This window comes from Pongo abelii, chromosome 5 (genome assembly GCF_028885655.2).
Source record: "Pongo abelii isolate AG06213 chromosome 5, NHGRI_mPonAbe1-v2.0_pri, whole genome shotgun sequence".
Taxonomy (NCBI): domain Eukaryota; kingdom Metazoa; phylum Chordata; class Mammalia; order Primates; family Hominidae; genus Pongo; species Pongo abelii.
Genome location: NC_071990.2, coordinates 131,043,149 through 131,064,847, shown reverse-complemented (window position 1 = coordinate 131,064,847; position 21,699 = coordinate 131,043,149). Strand labels below are relative to the sequence as shown.

At 38.3% G+C, this 21,699-nt stretch overlaps 1 protein-coding gene and 1 long non-coding RNA gene across 3 annotated transcripts in view; both read left to right on the top strand.

Annotated features, from left to right (window-relative positions):
- Nucleotides 1-2,299, top strand: part of ARHGAP18 (Rho GTPase activating protein 18) — a 135,909-nt gene extending 133,610 nt beyond the window's left edge. The window contains exon 15 of one of the 2 annotated variants that reach the window (XM_024247808.3): nucleotides 1,025-2,299. In XM_024247808.3, the coding sequence (XP_024103576.2) occupies nucleotides 1,025-1,116 (92 nt within the window). In that variant the 3' untranslated portion in view covers nucleotides 1,117-2,299. 2 annotated transcript variants of the gene reach the window in all.
- A 10,728-nt stretch (nucleotides 2,300-13,027) lies between these two features.
- LOC129060063 (uncharacterized) overlaps nucleotides 13,028-21,699 on the top strand; it is a 68,233-nt gene continuing 59,561 nt past the window's right edge. Inside the window, exon 1 of the long non-coding RNA XR_010140344.1 lies at nucleotides 13,028-18,211. This is a non-coding gene — a long non-coding RNA (uncharacterized LOC129060063). The remainder of the gene's footprint in view (nucleotides 18,212-21,699) is intronic.

Below are 21,699 nucleotides of genomic sequence, written 5' to 3'. Positions count from 1 at the left end.
TGCATACACACTCAAATTCACATTAGTAATTTAAAAAATGGAATGAATTAATTTTGACTGTTTTATATTTTACCCTTTTGTAATTATCAGTGAGTCTTACCCATCTCTTTTTAAAAATTTAAAGTAATCTTTTTCTCTTTTTTGACTCTTGGAAATGGTAAGGGTAAAATTATTAAGAAATAAATGAAATAATGTTAAGTTCAAAATAGTAATTAAAAATAATTTTGCAATATTGTAGAATGTTTTTGTGGGAATTAAAAATGTTAGTAAATATTAAAAGTTAAATATAGGAATGTGAAGGTTTATTCTTAAATTTAAATGGGCCATGACACTAGAAACCTGGAATTGTTAACTCTATCAGTAAAGGTTATTTAAATATTAATATATTTGATTTCTTATTTTACTTTTAGATCTTGGTAATTAAGTGTAGTTTCTTAGGTGGATTCAAAACCATTGCCCCTCCTAATAAGATGATTAAGCTTTTAAGGAACCATTAAAAGCCTATCATACAAAGTATTTTCAGCTTCCTAAATTAATTTGAAACCTATTCATTTGGAGAAAGACTACCAAATTTATTTTTCCAATTGTTGGCCAATTCTTACAATATTTTGAGAAACAGGAAAGAATGAGAAGTTTTGTTTTTGTTTTTTATTTGTTTTGTTTTGTAGACAGTGTCTGCCTCTGTCACCCAGGCTGATGTGCAGTGGCGCAGTCTCAGCTGACTGCAACCTCCACCTCCTGAGCTCAAGCCATCCTTCCACCTCAGCCCTCTGAGTAGCTGGGACTACAGGTGCAAGCCACCATGCCTAGCTAATTTTTGTATTTTTTGTAGAGACGGGGTTTCATTATGTTGCCCAGGCTGGCCTCAAACTCCTGATCTCAATCAATCTGCCCACCTCGGCCTCCCAAAGTAGAATAAGTATTTTGAAGTCCAAGACTTAAGAGTTAAATAATTAAGGTTAAGTTTAAAATTGCGTACCAATCTACCTGCTGTATTAAACTGACACAACATCTATTTTAACAGGGGAACGCTGCCTTGATGATGACACTTATATGAAGGATTTATATCAGCTTAACCCAAATGCTGAGTGGGTTATAAAGTCAAAGCCGTTGTAGAAGACTTAACAAGCTGCAGATAACCATGTGGACTTCTGTCATAGTTCTTGCTGAGTCAAGAGTGTAAATAAAAGAAATGGCAGGACTCTTATTATTCAGTTGTACCCAACTATTTAAAAATGACTCTCTCAAGCCTTAAAAAGTAATAGATTTATGCTGCTGCCAGAATTATATTAATTATTATTAATGTTATTATTAGAAAAAAAATTTCTGGAGTGAGAGTAAAGAGGCTTAATTAGCTTATGGGCAGTTTTCATATGCTCTGTGAAATGTGTCCAGATGTGACATAGTTTTTTTTAAATATGTGAAAATATATTCTCTTCCCACTCTTTTCTCCTAAAATCATATATACTGTTATATATGCTCTCTCACCTCTATTACCTCCTCACATCTGCCCTTTCCCAGTTAGGTTTGCTTTTTGACCAAAAAGATAACAAATACCAGGTATGGCAAGTTGTGAAGACAGCGCATTAAAACATACCTAATTTCACAGTATTCCTGTCACGACAGAATATTAGTATTCATCTCTTTGAATCATTTGCTCAAATAATAACATTCCACCTTTTCCTGCTGTATCACAGGAAGTGATTTGCATTTTTTTTCAGTTCATCTGACTTATGTTCACAGAACTGTATCAGCGATCAAGAAAATAGGACTGTCAGAAGCTGCCAGTTATTACTGAACCATTAAATACTTATGTACTAAGAATAAATAAAATATACCCATGTGAAATAATAACTGGATTATGGATAACAAGAGAGTGAAAGCCAAAGCACTTTCTGTCTACTGTACTCTTCTAAATGGAATTTTAAAAGTCATAGCTGGCTTTACGTGTTGTCATATTAGCATTATAAATATGCATGATAGTATAATCCAGTAATGGTTGAAGAATGTATTTTACTTAAACAGGGATTTTTTTTTTAAGTCCTGAATAAGTCTACGGGAAGAATTATTCTTCTGGGTGAAAAAGCTTTTGTTTGTGTTCTTATTTTAAATAATTGGAGTCAATTTATTAAAATGTTCTCGAAAGTACTATTCCCAGGGATTTTAATGCACAAACCATATTGTGACAAGAGATGAGCCTCTGTACTGTAAATAAGAGAAATGAAGTAGAGAAATGTTAAATATTTTATGAGTTTAGAATGTAGTAAATAAAAGGTGATGTAAATGAATGCTGCACAAACGGTGTTTATGATACTTTTAGTAGTACTTTAGGAAAAATTACACATTCTCAGAAGCTCTTGATGTCTCTAATGAAGGGGGGGGAATGCTGTTAATGAGAACAGTCATAAATTTTTAGCATATAATTACAAGAACAGCCTGTGGATATGATCACTTAAATAATTTCGTAGTGATTCGTGCCATTGCTTTTTTATTTAAAAGAAAATTTTGTAATTAAATGCCTTTTTCTAAATTATCTTCTCTTGGAATCATTACTTTTAATCCTATGTGTTTATGAGTATTTTTGCTTTTTCTTTATTAATATTGAGAAATGGACTCTTTTTGTTATTAAAAGTCACCTCTATTTTATTTCTGCTATTTTCTTTGTAATTTTTAAAGTAGGAAGATGTCGGAGATATAAATATGTTTTCATCTTTAGTTTTTTTCCTTTTACAAATTTTTATTCTTTAGGATTTTCAAAATACAGTTTAGTCTGTTTCTTTGACAATATGTATTAATTTCCCAATTAGCAAAATGGTACTTATTAGTGGGTTGAAAACAATTAACAACATAAAAGAAAAATTAAGTGCTTAAAACATTTTAGGAGTATACAACTTCAAAAAAAAAAAGATAGCAGTGAGGATAATGATGTAAGTAAAAGTTTGTCTGAAGCATATGCCAACTAAATTTCAGAACGTTTGCTACCTACCTGAAAAGGAGGTTCAGGAGGGAGACACAACATATTTTTGATCATGAAAAAGTATCTTAATTTTTAAAAAGTGAAAATGCCATTGTATTTTGAATCCCTTTTAGAACTCACGACCCAAGTTCATCAATGTTGAATAATATCACATTTAAATAACCAAAAAATATGGACTTTAAAAAATCTTAAATTTTTTAGAGACAAGGTCTTGCTCTGTTGTCCAGATTGGAGTACAGTAGTGCATTCGCGGCTAACTGCAGCCTCAAGCGCTGGGGCTCAAGCAAACCTCCTGCTTCAGCCTTGTAAGTAGTTAGGACCACAGGTGCATGCCACCATGCCTGGCTCTAAAGAGAAAAAAAACTTGATACCATCGAGCCTTGATTATAAATATCCTGATGTTAACCTACTGCTTTTGCTGTGATTTTTTTTCCTTAGTGAGTTTTAAATCTCAGGCTAGATTTTTATTTGTTTTTCTGTGTGTGTATGAGACAAAATAAAAACAAATATATTTGCCTTGAGTTTGAAACATTTGAACTCTTAAAGGAGGACTGGTTGTCCTGTTAACGTTGGTGATGCTGTTTTCTGAACGAGGCTTCATTAATCTGTTCTCACACTGCTATGAAGAAATACCTGAGACTGGGTAATTTATAAAGAGGTTTAATTGACTTACATAGCTGGGGAGGCCTCAGGAAACTTACAATCATGGCAGAAGGATAAGCAAACATGTCCTTCACATGGTGCCAGGAAGGAGAGGAATGAGAAGCGCAGGGTGAAGGGGGGAAAAGCCCCTCACAAAACCATTAGATCTTGTGAGAACTCACAATGACGAGAACAGCACGGGGAACTGCCCCCATGATTCAGTCACTTCCCACAAGATCCCTCCCCCAACATATGGGGATTACAATTCAGATTACAATTCAAGATAAGATTCGGGTGGGGACACAGAGCCAGACTATATCAGAGGTCATTCTAATTCTTTGCACTTACACAATCTTTGCTTAATGCTGCTGTAGGATTCGATGTACATTCCTTACTAGTACTCTTTGGGAAAGGCAGATTATTTTACCGACTTCAAGGAATTTTTCATTATTGTCTGTCGTTTTCGTTAAACTGGTTTGCACTCTCCATCTGATTGTCCTGGTTTCTCACCTACTCATCAGTAGGTGGCAGTATTGGTCAGGCATTCCTTTGAATCGAAACTACGGGAAGTTTTTTAAAATGAACCTGAGTTCATAGGGAAGTTGCTAAGACTCAGTGCCAGGGATCTGCAAGGCAATTAGGTAAGAACACTGTGGAGCTCTTGCTTTGATTACCGATTCTGAAATTGTAAATAATTTCACAGTTTCTATGTTCAATCTGTTTGTCTGCTTTTATCCTTAATCCATTGAATGGGAAGAACGGTAGAAGAGGACATTTTTCTAAGCTGAAATTAGGCTTTTGACAACGTCCATTTCAAGCAGAAGGATTATGACAAGAAGGAAGGCAGTGAACCGGGAAAGTAAGTGAAGGGATGTCTAAGATAAGAAGGCATAATTAACTTTTTTTTTTTTAAATATAGTTTAAGTTCTGGGATACATGTGCAGAATGTGCAGGTTTGTTACACAGGTATACATGTGCCATGGTGTTTTGCTGCACCCATCAACCTGTCATATACATTAGGTATTTCTCCTAATACTATCCCTCCCCTAGCCCCCGAACCTCTGACAGGCGCTGGTGTGTGATGTTCCACTCCCTGTCTCCATGTGTTCTCGTTATTCAACTCCCACTTATGGGTGAGAACATGTGGTGTTTGGTTTTCTGTTCTTGTGTTAGTTTGCTGAGAATGATGGTTTTCAGCTTTATCCATGTCCTTGCAAAGGACATGAACTCATCCTTTTTTATGGCTGCATAGTATTCCATGGTGTATATGTGCCACATTTTCTTTATCCAGTCTGTCATTGATGGGCATTTGTGTTGGTTCCAAGTCTTTGCTATTGTGAACAGTGCTGCAGTAAACACATGTGTGCATGTGTCTTTATAGTAGAATGGTTTATAATCCTTTGGGCATATAGCCAGTAATGGGATTGCTGGGTCAAATGGTATTTCTGGTTCCAGATCCTTGAGGAATCATCACACTGTCTTCCACAATGGTTGAACTAATTTATACTCCCACCAACAGTGTAAAGTGTTCCTATTTCTCCACATCCTCTCTAGCATCTGTTGTTCCCTGACTTCTTAATGATCACCATTCTAACTGGCATGAGATGGTATCTCATTGTGGTTTTGATTTGCGTTTCTCTAATGACCAGTGATGATGAGCTTTTTTTCATGTTTGTTGGCTGCATAAATGTCTTCTTTTGAGAAGTGTCCATATCCTTCACCCACTTTTTGATGGGGTTGATTTTTCTTGTAAATTTGTTTAAGTTCCTTGAAGATTCTGGATGTTAGCCCTTTGTCAGATGGGTAGACTGCAAACATTTTCTCCCATTCTGTAGGTTGTCTGTTTACTCTGATGGAAGTTTCTTTTGCTGTACAGAAGCTCTTTAGTTTAATTAGATCCCATTTGTCAATTTTGGCTTTTATTGCCATTGCTTTTGGTGTTTTAGTCATGAAGTCTTCACCCATGCCTATGTCCTGAATGGTATTGCCTAGGTTTTCCTCTACGATTTTTATGGTTTTAGATCTTATGTTTAAGTCTTTAATCCATCAAGTTAATTTTTGTGTAAGGTGTAAGGTAGGCGTCCAGTTTCAGTTTTCTGCATATGGCTAGCCAGTTTTCCCAACCCTATTAAATAAGGAACCCTTTCCCCATTGCTTGTTTTTGTCAGGTTTGTCAAAGATCAGATGGTTGTAGATGTGTGGCGTTATTTCTGATGCCTCTGTTCTGTTTCATTGGTCTATATATCTGTTTTGGTACCAGTACCATGCTGTTTTGGTTACTGTAGACTTGTAGTACAGTTTGAAGTCAGGTAGCATGACGCCTCCAGCTTTGTTCTTTTTGCTTAGGATTGTCTTGGCTATACGCACTCTTTGTTGGTTTCATACGAAATTTAAAGTAGTTTTTTCTAATTCTGTGAAGAAAGTCAATGATAGCTTGATGGGGATAACATTGAATCTATAAATTACTTTGGGCAGTATGGCCATTTTCACGATATTGATTCTTCCTATCCGTGAGCATGGGATGTTTTTCCATTTGTTTGTGTCCTCTCTTATTTCCTTGAGCAGTGGTTTGAAGTTGTCCTTGATGAGGTCCTTCATATCCCTTGTAAGTTGTATTCCTAGGTATTTTATTCTGTTTATAGCAATTGTGAATGGGAGTTCACTCATGATTTGGCTCTCTGTTTGTCTATTATTGGTGTATAGGAATGCTTGTGATTTTTGCACACTGATTTTGTATCCTGAGACTGTTGAAGTGGCTTATCAGCTTAAGGATATTTTGGGCTGAGATGATGGGGTTTTCTAAATATACAATCATGTCATCTGCAAACAGAGACAATTTGATTTCCTCTCTTCCTATTTAAATACCCTTTATTTCTTTCTCTTGCCTGATTGCCCTGGCCAGAACTTCCAATATTATGTTGAATAGGAGTGGTGAGAGAGGACATACTTGTCTTATGCTGATTTTCAAAGGGAATGCTTCCAGCTTTTGCCTATTAAATATGATATTGGCTGTGGGTTTGTCATAAATGGCTCTTATTATTTTGAGATATGTTCCATCAATACCTAGTTTATTGAGAGTTTTTAGCATGAAGGTGTGTTGAATTTTATCAAAGGCCTTTTCCGAATCTATTGTGATAATCATGTGGATTTTGTCATTGGTTCTGTTTATGTGATGGATTATGTTTATTGATTTGCGTATGTTGAAGCAGACTTGCATCCCAGGGATGAAGCCAACTTGATCGTGGTGGATAAGCTTTTTGATGTGCTGCTGGATTCAGTTTGCCAGTATTTTATTGAGGACTTTCACATCGATGTTCATCAGGGATATTGGCCTGAAATTTTATTTTATTGTTGTGTCTCTGCGAGGTTTTGGTATTAGGATGATGCTAGCCTCATAAAATGAGTTAGGGAGGAGTCCCTCTTTTTCTATTGTTTGGAATAGTTTCAGAAGGAATAGTACCAGGTCCTCTTTGTAGCTCTTTTAGAATTTGGCTGTGAATCCGTCTGGTACTGAGCTTTTTTTGGTTGGTAGGCTATTAATTACTGTGTCAATTTCAGAACTTGTTATTGGTCTATTCAGGGATTCGACTTCTTCCTCGTTTAATCTTGGGAGGGTGTATGTGTTCAGGAATTTATCCATTTCTTCTAGATTTTCTAGTTTGTGTAGAGGTGTTTATAGTATTCTCTGATGGTAGTTTGTATTTCTGTGGAATGAGTGGTGATATCCCCTTCATCATTTTTTATTGTGTCTATTTTTTTCTTTGGTAATCTGCTAGTGGTCTGTCTATTTTGTTAATCTTTTCAAAAAAACCAGCTCCCGGATTCATTGATTTTTGAAGAGTTTTTCATGTCTCTATCTCCTTCAGTTCTGCTCTGATCTTAGTTATTTCTTGTCTTCTGCTAGCTTTTGAATTTGTTTGCTCTTGCTTCTCTAGTTCTTTTAATTGTGATGTTAGGGTGTCAATTTTAGATTTCTCCTGTTTTCTCCAGTGGGCATTTAGTGCTATAAATTTCCCTCTAATCACTGCTTTAGCTGTGTCCCAGAGATTCTGGTATGTAGTGTCATTGTTCTCATTGATTTCAAATAACTTATTTATTTCTGCTTTAATTTTGTTATTTGCCCAGTAGTCATTCAGGAGCAGATTGTTCAGTTTCCATGTAGTTGTGCGGTTTTGAGTGAGTTTCTTAATCCTGAGTTCTAATTTGATTGCACTGTATTCTGAGAGACTATTGGTTATGATTTCAGTTATTTTGCATTTGCTGAGAAGGGTCTTATTTCCAATTATGTGGTCAATTTTAGAATAAGTGCAATGTAGTGCTGAGAAGAATGTATATTCTGTTGATTTAGGGTGGAGAGTTCTGTAGATGTCTATTAGGTCCACTTGGTCCAGAGCTGAGTTCGAGTCCTGAATGTCCTTGTTAATTTTCTGTCTCATTGATCTCATATTGACAGTGGGGTGTTAAAGTCTCCCAATATTATTGTGTCGGAGTCTTAAGTCTATTGGTAGGTATCTAAGAACTTGCTTTATGAATCTGGGTGGTCCTGTATTGTGTACATATATATTTAGGATAGTTAGCTCTTCTTGTTGAATTGATCCCTTTACCATTATGTAATGCCCTTCTTTGCATTTATTTAAATCTTTGTTGGTTTGTTTTATCAGAGACTAGGATTGCAACCCTCGCTTTTTTTTTTTTTTTTTTTTTTTTTTTTGCTTTCCATTTGCTTGGTAAATATTCCTCCATCCCTTTGTTTTGAGCCTATGTGTGTCTTTGCGTGTGCAATGGGTCTCCTGAATACAGCACACTGATGGGTCTTGACTCTTTATCCAATTTGCGAGTCTGTGTCTTTTAATTGGGGAATTTAGCCTGTTTACATTTAAGGTTAATATTGTTATGTGTGAATTTGATCCTGTCATTATGATGCTAGCTGATTATTCTGCCCATTCATTGATGCAGTTTCTTCATAGTGTCAATGGTCATTAAAATTTGGTATGTTTTGCAGTGGCTGGTACCAGTTTTTCCTTTCCATATTCAGGAGCTCTTGTAAGGCCGGCCTGGTGGTGACAAAATCTCTCAGCATTTGCTCGTCTGTAAAGGATTTTATTTCTCCTTCACTTATGAAGTTTAGTTTGGCTGGATATGAAATTCTGGGTTGAAAATTCTTTTCTTTAATAATGTTGAATATTGGCCCCCACTCTCTTCTGGCTTGTAGGGTTTCTGCAGAGAGATCTGCTGTTAGTCTGATGGGCTTCTCTTTGTGGGTAACCCAACCTTTCTCTCTGGCTGCCCTTAACATTTTTTCCTTCATTTCAACCCTGGTGAGTCTGACAATTATGTGTTTTGGGTTGCTCTGCTTGAGGAGTATCTTTGTGGTGTTCTCTGTATTTTCTGAATTTGAATGTTGGCCTGCCTTGCTAGGCTGGGGAAGTTCTGCTGGATAATATCTTGAACTGTGTTTTCCAACTTGGTTCCATTCTCCCCATCCCTTTCAGGTATACCAGTCAAATGTAGGTTTGGTCTTTTTGGTCTTTTCACATAGTCCCATATTTCTTAGAGGCTTTGTTTGTTTCTTTTCATTCTTTTTTCTCTAATCTTGTCTTCACTCTTTATTTCATTAAGTTGATCTTCAATCTCTGATATCCTTTCTTCCACTTGATCGATTCTGCTATTGATAATTGTGTATGCTTCATGAAGTTCTTGTGCTGTGTTTTTCAGCTCCATCAGGTCATTTATATTCTTCTCTAAGTTGGTTATTCTAGTTAGCAATTCCTCTAACTTTTTTTCAAGGTTCTTGCTTCCTTGCGTGGGGTTAAAACATGCTCCTTTAGATTGGAGGAGTCTTTGATTACACACCTTCTGAAGCCTACTTCTGTCAATTCATCAAACTCATTCTCCATCCAGTTTTGTTCCCTTGTTGGTGAGGAGTTGTGATCCTTTGGAGGAGAAGAGGTGTTCTGGTTTTTGGAATTTTCAGCCTTTTTGCGCTTTTTTTTCTCATCCTCATGGATTTATCTACCTTTGGTCTTTGATGTTGGTGGCCTTCGGATGGGGTTTTTGTGTGAACGTCCTTTTTGTTGATGTTGATGCTATTCCTTTCTGTTAGTTAGTTTTCCTTCTAACAGTCAGGCCCCTCTGCTGCAGGTCGTCTGCTGTTTTCTGGAGGTCCATTCCAGACCCTGTTTGCCTGGGTATCACCAGAAGAGGCTACAGAACAGCAGAGATTGCTGCCTGTTCCTTCCTCTGGAAGCTTCATCCCAGAGGGGCACCTGCCAGATGCCAGCCAGAGATCTCTTGTATGAGGTGTCTGTCAACCCCTGCTGGGAGGTGTCTCCCAGTCAGGGGGTACAGGAGTCAGAGACCCACTTGAGGAGGCAGTCTGTCCCTTAACAGAGCTCAAGTGCTGTGCTGGGAGATCCACTGCTCTCTCCAGAGCTGGCAGGCAGGAATGTTTAAGTCTGCTGAAGCTGCACCCACAGCTGCCCCTTCCCCCAGGTGCTCTGTCCCATGGGGGTGAGAGTTTTATAGGGCTACTGCCTTTCTGTCAGAGATGCCCTGCCCAGAGAGGAGGAATCTAGAGAGGCAGGCTGGCTACGTTGGCTTTGCCGAGCTGTGGTGGGCTTCACCCAGTTAGAACTTCCTAGCAGCTTTGTATACACTGTAAGGGGAAAACAGCCTACTCAAGCCTCAGAAATGGCAGACGCCCCTCCTCCCACCAAGCTTAGACTCCCAGGTCGACTTCAGACTACTGTTCTGGCAGCAAGAAGTTCAAGCCACTGGATCTTAGCTTGCTGGGCTTTGTGGGGGTGGAATCCACTGAGCTAGACCACTTGGCTCCCTGGCTTCAGCCCCCTTTCCAGGTGAGTGAACGGTTCTGTCTTACTGGCGTTCCAGGCATCACTGGGGTATGAAAAAAAAAAAACTGCAGCTAGCTCAGTGTCTGCCCAAATGGCAACCCAGTTTTGTGCTTGAAACCCAGGGCCCTGGTGGTGTAGGCCCTGAGGGAATCTCCTGGTCTGTGGGTTGTGAAGACCCTGGGAAAAGCATAGTATCTGGGCCGGAATGCACTGTTCCTCACGGCATAGTCCCTCACAGCTTACCTTGGCTAGGGGAGGGAGTTCCCTGACCCCTTATACTTCCTGGGTGAGGCAATGCCTCACCCTGCTTCAGCTCACCCTCCATGGGCTGTACCACTGTCTAACCAGTCCCAGTGAGATGAGTAGGCTACCTCAGTTGAAAATGCAGAAATCACCTGCCTTCTATGTCGATCTTGCTGGGAGCTGCAGACAGGAGCTGTTCCTATTTGGCCATCTTGCTAGCCACTGTGAACTCTGACTTTTTAGTGTATATGTGTTCATTCAACAAGTATTTATTGGGCACCTACGTATATGCCAGACATGTTCTACCCTTGAGATGCATCAGTGAACAAAGTAACAAAAAGCCTTTATTTCATAGAGCTTACATTCTAGTGGAGGGAGACTGATAATGAAATATTAATGAGCAAATAAAATTCTATAGCATATTGAAAGGTGGTAAGTACAATGGAGACAAAAAAGATGAGCAGAGCAAATAGGACAAGGTGTGGAGGGATAGGGTCATTGCAGCATTCCACAAGAAGTCTCATTGAATAATTAACAACTAAGCAAAGACTGGAAGCAAGTCTTCAAGGAACTTGCCATGTAGATACCTGGAAGAATATTCTATGCAAAGAAAACAACTAGAACAAAGGTGCAAAGTAGATATGTGCCTGTTACCAAAGGTTGTGTGGCTGGAGTGGACTCAGGGCCGGTGATAGTAACAGGGCAGGGCAGAGAAGTAACACCATGATGGGGAATGAGATCATGGAGGGCTTTGTGTTAGGGCGATTATTGTTCAAATCAGGACATTTCTGAGAGTGAAGCAGGGCACTGTTGGTGAAGGCAGTAAATGTGGAGTGATAAGTAACCAGATTCTAGATATATATTTTTGAAGGTAGAGCCTATAGGATTTTTTCTGATACGAGAGGATTTTTAATCAAGGATAACCACAAGACTTTAGACTTGAGCCATTGCAAGGATGGATTTTCCAACAAGAAAAATAGGGAAGTGGAGGTAAATCAGGTACTGTTAGCAGGGATTCAGGAATTCAGTCATGGATGTATGGAATTTGAAGTGCCTGTTAGATATCCAAGTGGCAATATTTTGTAGGCAGTTACATGAGCAGGCATTAAGGAGAGAAGTCTGGGCTGGATTCATCAGCATGCATATGGACTTTTAAACCATGACCTTGCATGAGATCACCAAGGGAGTGAGTCTGGGTATAATAAATAAAATTACCAAGAACTCGGTCCTGGAGCTACCCAACATTAGTGGTTAGAAAAGAAAGAACTAGCAAAGACGTTGAAAATAAGTAACCTTATAGATAACTGAGAGACAGTGGTGTCCCAGAAGCCAACTGCAGGGGGGGCGTGATTGTAGTATCAGATACTACTTATAGTTCAAATGAGTTAAAGGGCAGAAGTTAATCACTGGCTTTACCTATGTGGAGGTCTCAGTAGACCTTAGTAGACTTACCAGTTTTGGTAAAGTGATAAAGATGCTTATAGCTGGGTTAAGAGAATGAGAATTGGGGACTGAGTATGGACAGCACTTACAAGCAGCTCTCCTGCTACACAAGGGAGCAAATAAGGCACTAGCAGAAGAAAGAGTTGGAAGTGCTTTACATAGGGCCTTTGATGCTGGGCAAAAGAGTTTTTTTCAATTTTAAGCATTTTTTTTTTCAAATTTAAGTAATATTTTGAGAAGATATGGATACTGGAGCCAGACTACCTGGGGTAATGCATGTGATCTTGGACAAGTTACTTACCTGTGCCTCATTTTATACTTTGTATAAAGATAATAATAGGAATATTTACTTCTTAGCAGCTTACTAGAATTAAATAATCCATACAAAGGGCTCAGTGACATACTTGCCTGATGGGATTTGATAAATGTATTTTTATTATTTGTTATTATGCTCAATAGTATCAGAGCTGTACCTTAATGATTTTAAAATATATTATTCTAGGCCCGGCGCGGTGGCTTATGCCTTTAATCCCAGCACTTTGGGAGGCCAAGGTGGGCGGATCACGAGGTCAGAAGATCAAGACCATCCTGGCCAACATGGTGAAACCCCGTCTCTACTAAAAATACAAGAAGTAGCTGGGCGTGGTGGTGCATGCCTGTAATCCCAGCTACTCGGGAGGCTGAGGCAGGAGAATTGCTTGAACCAGGGAGTTGGAGGTTGCAGTGAGCTGAGATGGCACCACTGCACTCTAGCCTGGCGACAGAGTGAGACTCTGTCTCAAAAAAAAAAAAAAAAATTTTATATATATATATATATATAAAATTCTGCCATATTCTGTTTTTCCCATCAATACAGAGAAAAGATGTAACAGACCTATCAGTAATAGATCCCAATAAACAGATGAGAGAATGGCGGAAGGGTGGGCAGCACCTGTATGTAGAAATAACCAGCTCTCCCTTGAAGGGTAATTCTGATAGCATCCCCCATGAATATTCCTTTCCCCAAGTTAGGAGTCATTTACTGGATATTTATGGAATGTCCTTCTTTATCTCATTTGGAGTTATTGGTTCCAGTGCCACACTATCTCACCTGGAAATCAGTGCTAGTAACTCTTCCTTGGAGTATCGGTGGCACCGTAGGGCATAGAAATAATTTTGTGAGAACACCTTTTTTCTACTTCCGTGAGCTCAGCTCAACTTTGAATATTATTTGTTTCATTTAAGTTGAATAAGCTGGCATAAAGACAGAGTTCTCTCCCTGCATTTCAGACCAGAAGGTCTAGGAAGAAAAACTCTTATCCAGTTCATTTTCTGTCTTGATACGTTGTTCACTCCTGGGACAATCCTGGGCTCTTTCAGTTGGCGTTAGCTGCTCCTGCTGGCAGAAGTCCCAATTCCTTGCCCCGGTGTTTCTGGGTCTGTGATCTCTCAAATGTTATATTTAATACATATTAAATGGCAATAATAATTTCCCTCCCATTTCAATTGGCCTCATATCTTGGAATCTGGACTTGGCATCCAGCTTCTCTTTTTCACTTGTGTCCTAAAGCTGTGTATGCAGTCGGTTGGCTCTGGTAGAAAGGATTCCAGATGAAACATTAGAACCCCCTCCTTCCATACAAGCATTTCTTCAAGTCCTTAAGGTTTCTTGGAAGAATTTCATGAGTTATTTTCACATGTAGCTGCATACTGTATATGAGAAATAGATTGGTTGCAAGAAAAACTGCTTCTGTGGTACTTCCAACTTAGTCAAGAAACACTGGCTTTGTCACAAGCAAGCTTTTTATCTTGAGATTGCAAGTCTTGATTTCCCAACTGAAGGAGCTCAGATAAGCTTCAGAGAAAGCAGCTCCACTCTGTGCTGTCTTTACTCCTCTTTTGATGTTCTCCTCTCACTGCACCTGGGTAGCTCAGCGCTGCCTCTTGTTGCATCTCCTGTAACCTTTACAAAATAACAGCTTTCGTGTAATCTCTGCTGCAAGTCACCTTCCCCTCCAGCAAGGGCCAAAGTGAACAAGGAATTTCCCCTGGAGGGCAGTTCGTAAGGAGAGTCACAGACAGTGGCCCAATTCTGAGCAGTCGATCAGTTAAATTTTTCTTTCAACTGAGTGTAGCTTTGTTACAATCACAAAAAGGGAGTGATTTAATCATTATTTGTGCCTTCACAACTCTCATTTCAATGGGGAAAATCTTGGGGTGTCTTAGCTTTGGTTGCTTGTATCACCCAGTTTGTATTGTTGACTAAAGAAATACTAGATGTTTAAAGAATTAAAATTTATTTAGTGTGTTATTGAGGATTGTATTTTGGAAAATTGTCCAGAGATACGTTTTGTTAGACTGTTTAAATGCAGCTTAAATTATAGTTTTTATGTAGGGAGTGAAGATCCAGTATGTATAAAATTATATTAAAATTTGGGCCTAAGAGTATATTTGGTTATAGTTTGTGGGAACATAATTGTTGATCTTGGCAGGCATGATTTTATGTGTAAGAACAGGTAAGGACCAAGTTCATTTATTTTTTAAGGAATGTAATATCTTAGGCAAGAGATGTGGGGAGCTGTGTGCTCTATCTTGTTTATGTCTTTAAGGCATTATTTTGGAGATCCATACTTAGTAACAGAATCAGGGGGACTAAAATTATGATGGCAAGTAAACATGACTTCTTATATTTGTTATTTTTTGTCAAATATTTGGCAAAAACAAAAGGAGTTTTACTGAGAACATGAAGAATTAAGTGAGAGATTGTGTATCTCCATTTGTCAAAGAATCCTGAAACATGTTCTAGGACATGCTTCATTCATCCTTATGCTAATTATGATATTAAGAAGAGGGAAGGAGCCGGGCATGGCGGCTCATGCCTGTAATCTCAGCACTTTGGAAGGCTGAGGTGGGTAGATTGCCGGAGGTCAGGAGTTCAAGACCAACCTGGCCAATATGGTGAAACCCCATCTCTACTAAAAGTACAAAAATTAGCTGGGCATGGTGGTGTGCACCTGTAATCCCAGCTACTTGGGAGGCTGAGGCAGGAGAATTGCATGAACTTGGGAGGCAGAAGTTGCAGTGAGCTGAGACTGCACCATTGCACTCCAGTCTGGGCGACAAGAGTGAAACTTCGTCTCAAAAATAGATAAATAAATAAAACGAATTAAGATTCTTTATTCTTAAGAAACTGTTAGGCGTAACTAGATAATACATCAAAGTATACCGAGTTCATTAGACAATGTTATTTTGATAAGGAATACTCTACAGTTTCTGAAAGAAAAATGGTTATCCATTTGTTTTTCTTAGCATTTTAGTGCTCGCTATGTGCTATACCACAAGTTAGGTTGCGATGATGTAAAAATCAATTGTATGTGCATTTCCACAAGGAGATTGGATTTATATTTGTGAATAGGATTGATGGGGAATGTATCCCTAGCAAATGGGCTTTGATTTGAGGGAAGCAGATATGGGTACAACTGATTGTATGGGTAAAATGTAATGGGAGGATAGAGAAAGGACACTGTTAGTTGGGTAATTGTTAATGGAGATAGTGGTACTTAAGCTGGAAGCGCAGTTAGAATTTTGAAGACTAGATCAGGTCAGAAATGATGAGGCTCAGAATTAGGGTTGTGGCAGTGAAAAGTGAGAACGGGGCAGACAGATGTTGCAGAATGAGGTCAAAAGGACTTGATGATTCCATTGGAATCATCTCTGATACCCTGTTGTCTGTTTTAAGAAATGCATGGAAGCTCATCATTAATAGCAAGAACTTCTACATTTTTTCCCCTTGAACTCCTATTTTTATTAGACTTTCTTCCTTAGAAGTTTATCCTAAAGTAATGTATTCAATGATACAAAGTAATTGTGTTTCTCTACAGCAAAATAAGTATATATGTTGAAGTTATTGTTGATGAAACAAAAATATATCACACATTTTGATAAAGGTAATAAAACATTTAAATTTTATTGAAAATTAGGTTCTGAGAAAGGGTTTCAGTTTTTAAAAAATTTAGTTATCAATGGATAGATGTTATTCCTAATGAATTCAGCATCAATTTAGTCCTCTTTCTCAATTATATATGTGTAGACACCAAGGAACTTTTTCACAATCAAATGTTAATTGCAATTATTTTAGTGATACTCAGAGATACTCAGTTTTTTGAATTTTTAAAAAGTTCATTATATGCCCCAAAAAAATCATAGATCTCTGTCTCAAAATTATTAGATCCTTCTTTGTATTTTTTGAAACAGTCTGACTTATATAAGGATTTATTACCCAGCTGTTAGAATCATTCATTTTTTAATTTCTGAAAGTATGCCAGAAAATGATTACTGGCTTGATGAGGAGAAAAATCTGTAAAGCTCTTGTTGCATATATTGTCAAATTGCTTTTTAGGAAAGTCATACTAATTTATACTTCCATCAATGGCAGTTGAGTGATAATCTCAATGTCTTCTCACCATCATTTTCTTTAATATTCATTAATTTCATGGGTGAAGAAATGACATTTTGCTGTTTTAATTTGCATTTCATGGATAACTAATGAGGCTAATAATGTCTCATATGTTTGTTAGTGAATTCATAAAACCAGGAGAGATATCTTTTTATATTATTTGTTTCTCTGTTACAGTACTAGTTATATATACTCTATGTACTCTATAACAAATATATAAACTGTATATTTAGGACCGTTAGATTTATCATATTTGCACATTGAATGAGTATATATAATAGAGAATAGAAAAGTTATAGAAGAGCACCTGGCCCGCAGTAAATAATGTATAAGTCAACCAAACTCAGAAGCATTGTTATTACAATGATAAATATTTCTTCCAATTTGACTTTAAATGTTTTTATTTTAACATAATGCTGCCTTTTTTTTTTTTTGCCTTGGTGTTCCAGAGTTCTTCTGAGCTGAGAGATTGTTATTCAATAAAGAAGGTGTTATGAACTGTTTTTATTTTCCCAATATTCATTTGTTAATTTGGGGATGAGGGCTTTGGGAGATAATTAGGGTTAGGTGAGGTTATAAGGGTGGGTCTCTTAGGACTAGTGGCTTTTCTTTTTAATATGCAAGATTTCATCATGAATTAGTGGCCTTATGATGGGACGAAAGAGAGATCTCCCTTCTTCTTAATGTGTATGCATCAAGGAAGAAAGGTAAAGTAAGAAGGCAGCTGTCTGCAAGCCAGGGAAAGAGTCCTCAGCAAGAACTGAATTATCCAGCACCTTTATCTCATGCTTCCTAGTCTCCACAACTGTGAGGATCAATTTCTGTTTAAATTATCCATTTGGCCTTCTGTTATGGTAGCCTGAGATGATTACTATAGAAGACTTCCGTAGAAATTATGAACTATTTGTCCTTGGAAAGTTGGTATAGTTACAAATAATGTTGATCCTCATCCTCTCCTTGAACATGTTGATTTATGTACAGGAATTACTTGGTGAATAGAATTTTCTTTTAGCCATTTTTAACTTGAGATTTCATATCAGTTTTTTCCCTAAGAAATTAAATGATATTTAAAAATGGTCTATTTATGTCAAAATATATACACATAAACTTATGGACACATGAGTGATAGTCAAATTTCAATCACTAATGTGGCATGAGCACTGACCCACCAGAATGGCCGCGGTAATTCACCACAGAGCGGTATTGCATCATCCTGAGTGAGAGTGAAGAAGCATTTAGGTAGAGGGAAACTGATAGATGTGTTTGAGATTTTAAAATTATTTCTCAAACTTTTACACCAAAATATATCCTGGTACACATGCAACTGCTATGGCTCTGTCAGAGTCGTTTAGTTAGGAAACTACCCACAGAAGAAAATAAGGAAAATGAATTCTGTAGGTAGAGAAATGTAATGACTAAGATTTTAAATGTTATGACCAAGATACATGTTTAGTGGATAAAAATTAATAAAAATAATAAAAATAAATTAAGAAACTTTCCTTCCTAGGGCAGCATAAGATCATTTCAGAATGAAGATGCTTTGGGATCTGACTTTGGACTGTAAGAATGATCAAACTCTGAATGGGTGCAAAGGTAGCAGATGACCTTCAAAGGATGGTAAGTACAAAGCCATGGATTTGGAAGAAACACAAAATTTCAAACACAAAATGTGTTACCCTGAGTCTGAACCTAGAAGAGAAGCTTGGTGGATAACATATAAATTGTTACATAAAGACAAAGACTCAGCGACCTGTTGTGGACAAAAAGAAAACTGAGCATCTAGGCTTATTTAAAAAGATGCTAAAAACCAGCAGAGACTGTGCTGTATAGAACTATGGTAAAGCAACACATATGTATCCCATCTGGATACAATAAATGAGATAATTTACACAAAATACTTTGTAAATTGTGCCCATCATTTGTGAATGTTAGTTAAGATGACAGCAGTGGCCCTGATGCTGTTGTAACAGAAACAGAGCAAGAGCAGGGCTGACAGCGGTGGCCTGAGGGATGCTGTCAACTGGAAAAGATGCTGCTGCTTCAGCTGGAAAATCTGAAATCATTGCAAACCACGGAATTGTGTAAATTTTTGGATTCGTGAACACGAGGTGAACATTAAGAGTTAAAGTAGATAATGCATTCAGGAATGAGGTGGTTGGCACCTTGAGAACAGGGTCTTTTTTTTTTTTCTCATCAGGTGTCTCCAATGTTTAAAAGCCAGTAATTCGCACATAATAGGTGCTCAGTGGATATTTGTGGCTAATACACTCCTAGAACTTACCCACGTGTGATAGATAGGATTCTAAAGGGATTCAAAGAAGACAAGCAAGTCTAGCAACCACTGAGGCAAGTCTAGCATCCACAGATAGGTAGGATTCTAAAGGGATTTGAAAAACTCAGGCAAGTCTAGCAACCAAAGAGGGATTCAAAGAAGATAGGCAAGTCCAGCAACCTGCCAATGCTGTGTCCTCACGTTAGGCATTTGTCAAGTCTCTGTGTCAGGTGGCTGGAGGCATTGTCCTGGAGTGGCCATTTTTCTATTTAATTTATTGTTTTTGTACTTAGGTACAGGCATTGCACGCAAATAGCAGTAAGATACTGACTCTACTCTCAAAAAATTATAATGATGTTATTCGCCTTTATTGGGCAATTCCTTTGTACCAGGCAGCATGTTATGTGCTTTATATATATTGCCTTTTAATTTTCACAGCACACCTAAGAGGGTGATATTTTTATCTCCTTTTTCTCAGTTGGCAACTCTCTCTCCCAGGTCACATGGTTAAGTGGCTGAGCCAGGATTCAAACTGACAGCAAAGCAGTGCCGTAATGTTTACAACCTAATCCAGGAGACAAAACCAGTGTTCTAGTGATGGGAAAGAGGGAGATACTGCAGCACTTGGAAGGATAAGGAAGAGGCTTCTTTCTGCGGGGGCACTGAGTGGGACCTGTGTGACAGGCCATGGCCAAGTCTGTCATGCTCAGTACCTCCTGGGCCCTGTGGCTCTGCAAATGAATGATCACTCATCTATGAGAACTAGGTGCTATTCTGTAGCTACAGGCATGAGACTTAGGCAAAAATCAACTGAGACTATTTCAACCATATGGCACTGATGATCTTTTTAAGGTAACAACACTATCATTTCAAAGTGACATAGATTTAAAAGAGACTTGAAATACCCCAGTGCCAGCCTTCCATGACATGTACACTGGCATCTACACCTGTTCCCTGGTAAGGAACCAGCACATACCAGAGAAGCTGCACCCTGAACATCCCCACCTTGATGTGATTTTGTCACTTTTACTAAGACCCATGCACTTTAAGCTTAGGAAGTTACTTAAGATTTATGAACCTGAGCACATATACTGACCACTTTCCAAACCTTGGCCTTGAAGTCCTGTGTAATTTATTTTTCCAACAGGTCTAATGTGATTGAGTGTAGCAATCAGGAGATAAAGAGAGGGAAGAGTAATCTGGACATATTTTAGGATCTCTAACAAATCCACAGTTTCCTTCCCCCATTGCACATGTTCTGGGAGCCATGTTTGTGGTGTGGGGCTCACTATCTGTAATTGGACCAAGAGTGGATGCTTGCCTTGAGGTAGACAGTCCTTTTTTCTTGGGAATTTAGAATTTGGACTGGGTGTCCTCTTGTCAGTCTTCACACACAGGGGAAATGGCACTTGGGACACTCAGGGTTTCCTTATCCCACCATAGGGACTGAACAGAGAAAGGGAAGGTTTTTCAAAACCGGGGCGGCGGGGGGGATCTTGTAATCATTAGGCAATGGGGAGGCATTGAAATCTTTTTTTGTATGGGCATAACCTGTAACCAATCATATCTAGTTTGCTGAAGACATCTTATACTTTATAGTTCTGAAAATATCTAAATTCATCTTATGGCAGCTATTCCAAGTGCCTGTTCTACATACTTTGCTGAGACAAAAATCCAAGTTCTTCCTTCCCATAGCATTAAATGTGTTCTTCTCAGCCTGAGTTCATGGGACATCAAAAGGGAAGAATGTGGATTAGGCAACTCTCCCATTCTCCTCCTGAGGAGGCTTATTTATGTAAGCCTTCTTTTCTTATCTTCGACTCACACTCCCTTGGCTTTTGGAAAATTAGATTACCTATTTTATTTTCCTAGCCATATGCAACTTATAAACCTTGGCAGTCCAAATGTATTGGAAAGCTCAGAAGTACTAGTCTCCCTTAGTCTTGATAGTATCTAATGAGATTTGTCTTCCTAATTTTATTTGTTGACAACAGCAGTCTTGTTTTAAGTGGTTCTTTTTCGCACTCCAAGAGGAGGCACTCAATCCTCTCTGGAATAGACTGCAAACAAAGAGTTTCTTTCCCCTTTTCATCTAAGGAGAGTTAATGTGCCTGTGTTTTCAGAGAAGGCAGCTGCAGTTCGAGAGTATGCCCGGTGTTCTCATTTATCCTCCTCCTGTGGGCTGTTGGATTCCTGGTGACAGTGAGCCGGACACTGCAGGAGATGACCTCTTCTTGTCGATACTGTCATTGTGTCTTCCCCTTGGCTCTGGGCTATATCTTCCCTTGCTGGCTCTTAGTCTGCTCTTTGCTGACACACTTTGACTGCGACACAATTTCCCATCCTTGCTTGAGTCATAGGCGAGTGTGTTCTCTGCTTGGTAAAGATGACTTGATATTGACCCTAGCATTCTCTCTGCTGCTTCCTTTCTGGTCTCTATTCCTGCCTCCCTTAACTTTCAGGATGCTATTTCACAATTTCTTGAAAGATACTGGACTGAACAACATACAAGAAAAGAAAAAGGCTACAGCATAAATAATATAACTATTTGAGTACTTTGTGTCATGCACTGTGTTAGCACTTTGCAAGCATTTTCTCATTAAATTCTGATGAAAAGTCATTATGTAATATATTTCTGTTGTTATCTTAATTTCAGAAGTGGTAACTGAAGCTCAGAGAGTTTACATTACTTTCCCAATGGTAAGCCTAGTAAATGAGAGAGCCACAACTTGAGCTCACTTGCCATGCCCAAATCTATTCCTATACTCAATACTATTCGACCTCATTGCTTGACGACACAAGGAAAAGCACTTCTGAGATCCTCAACATTGTT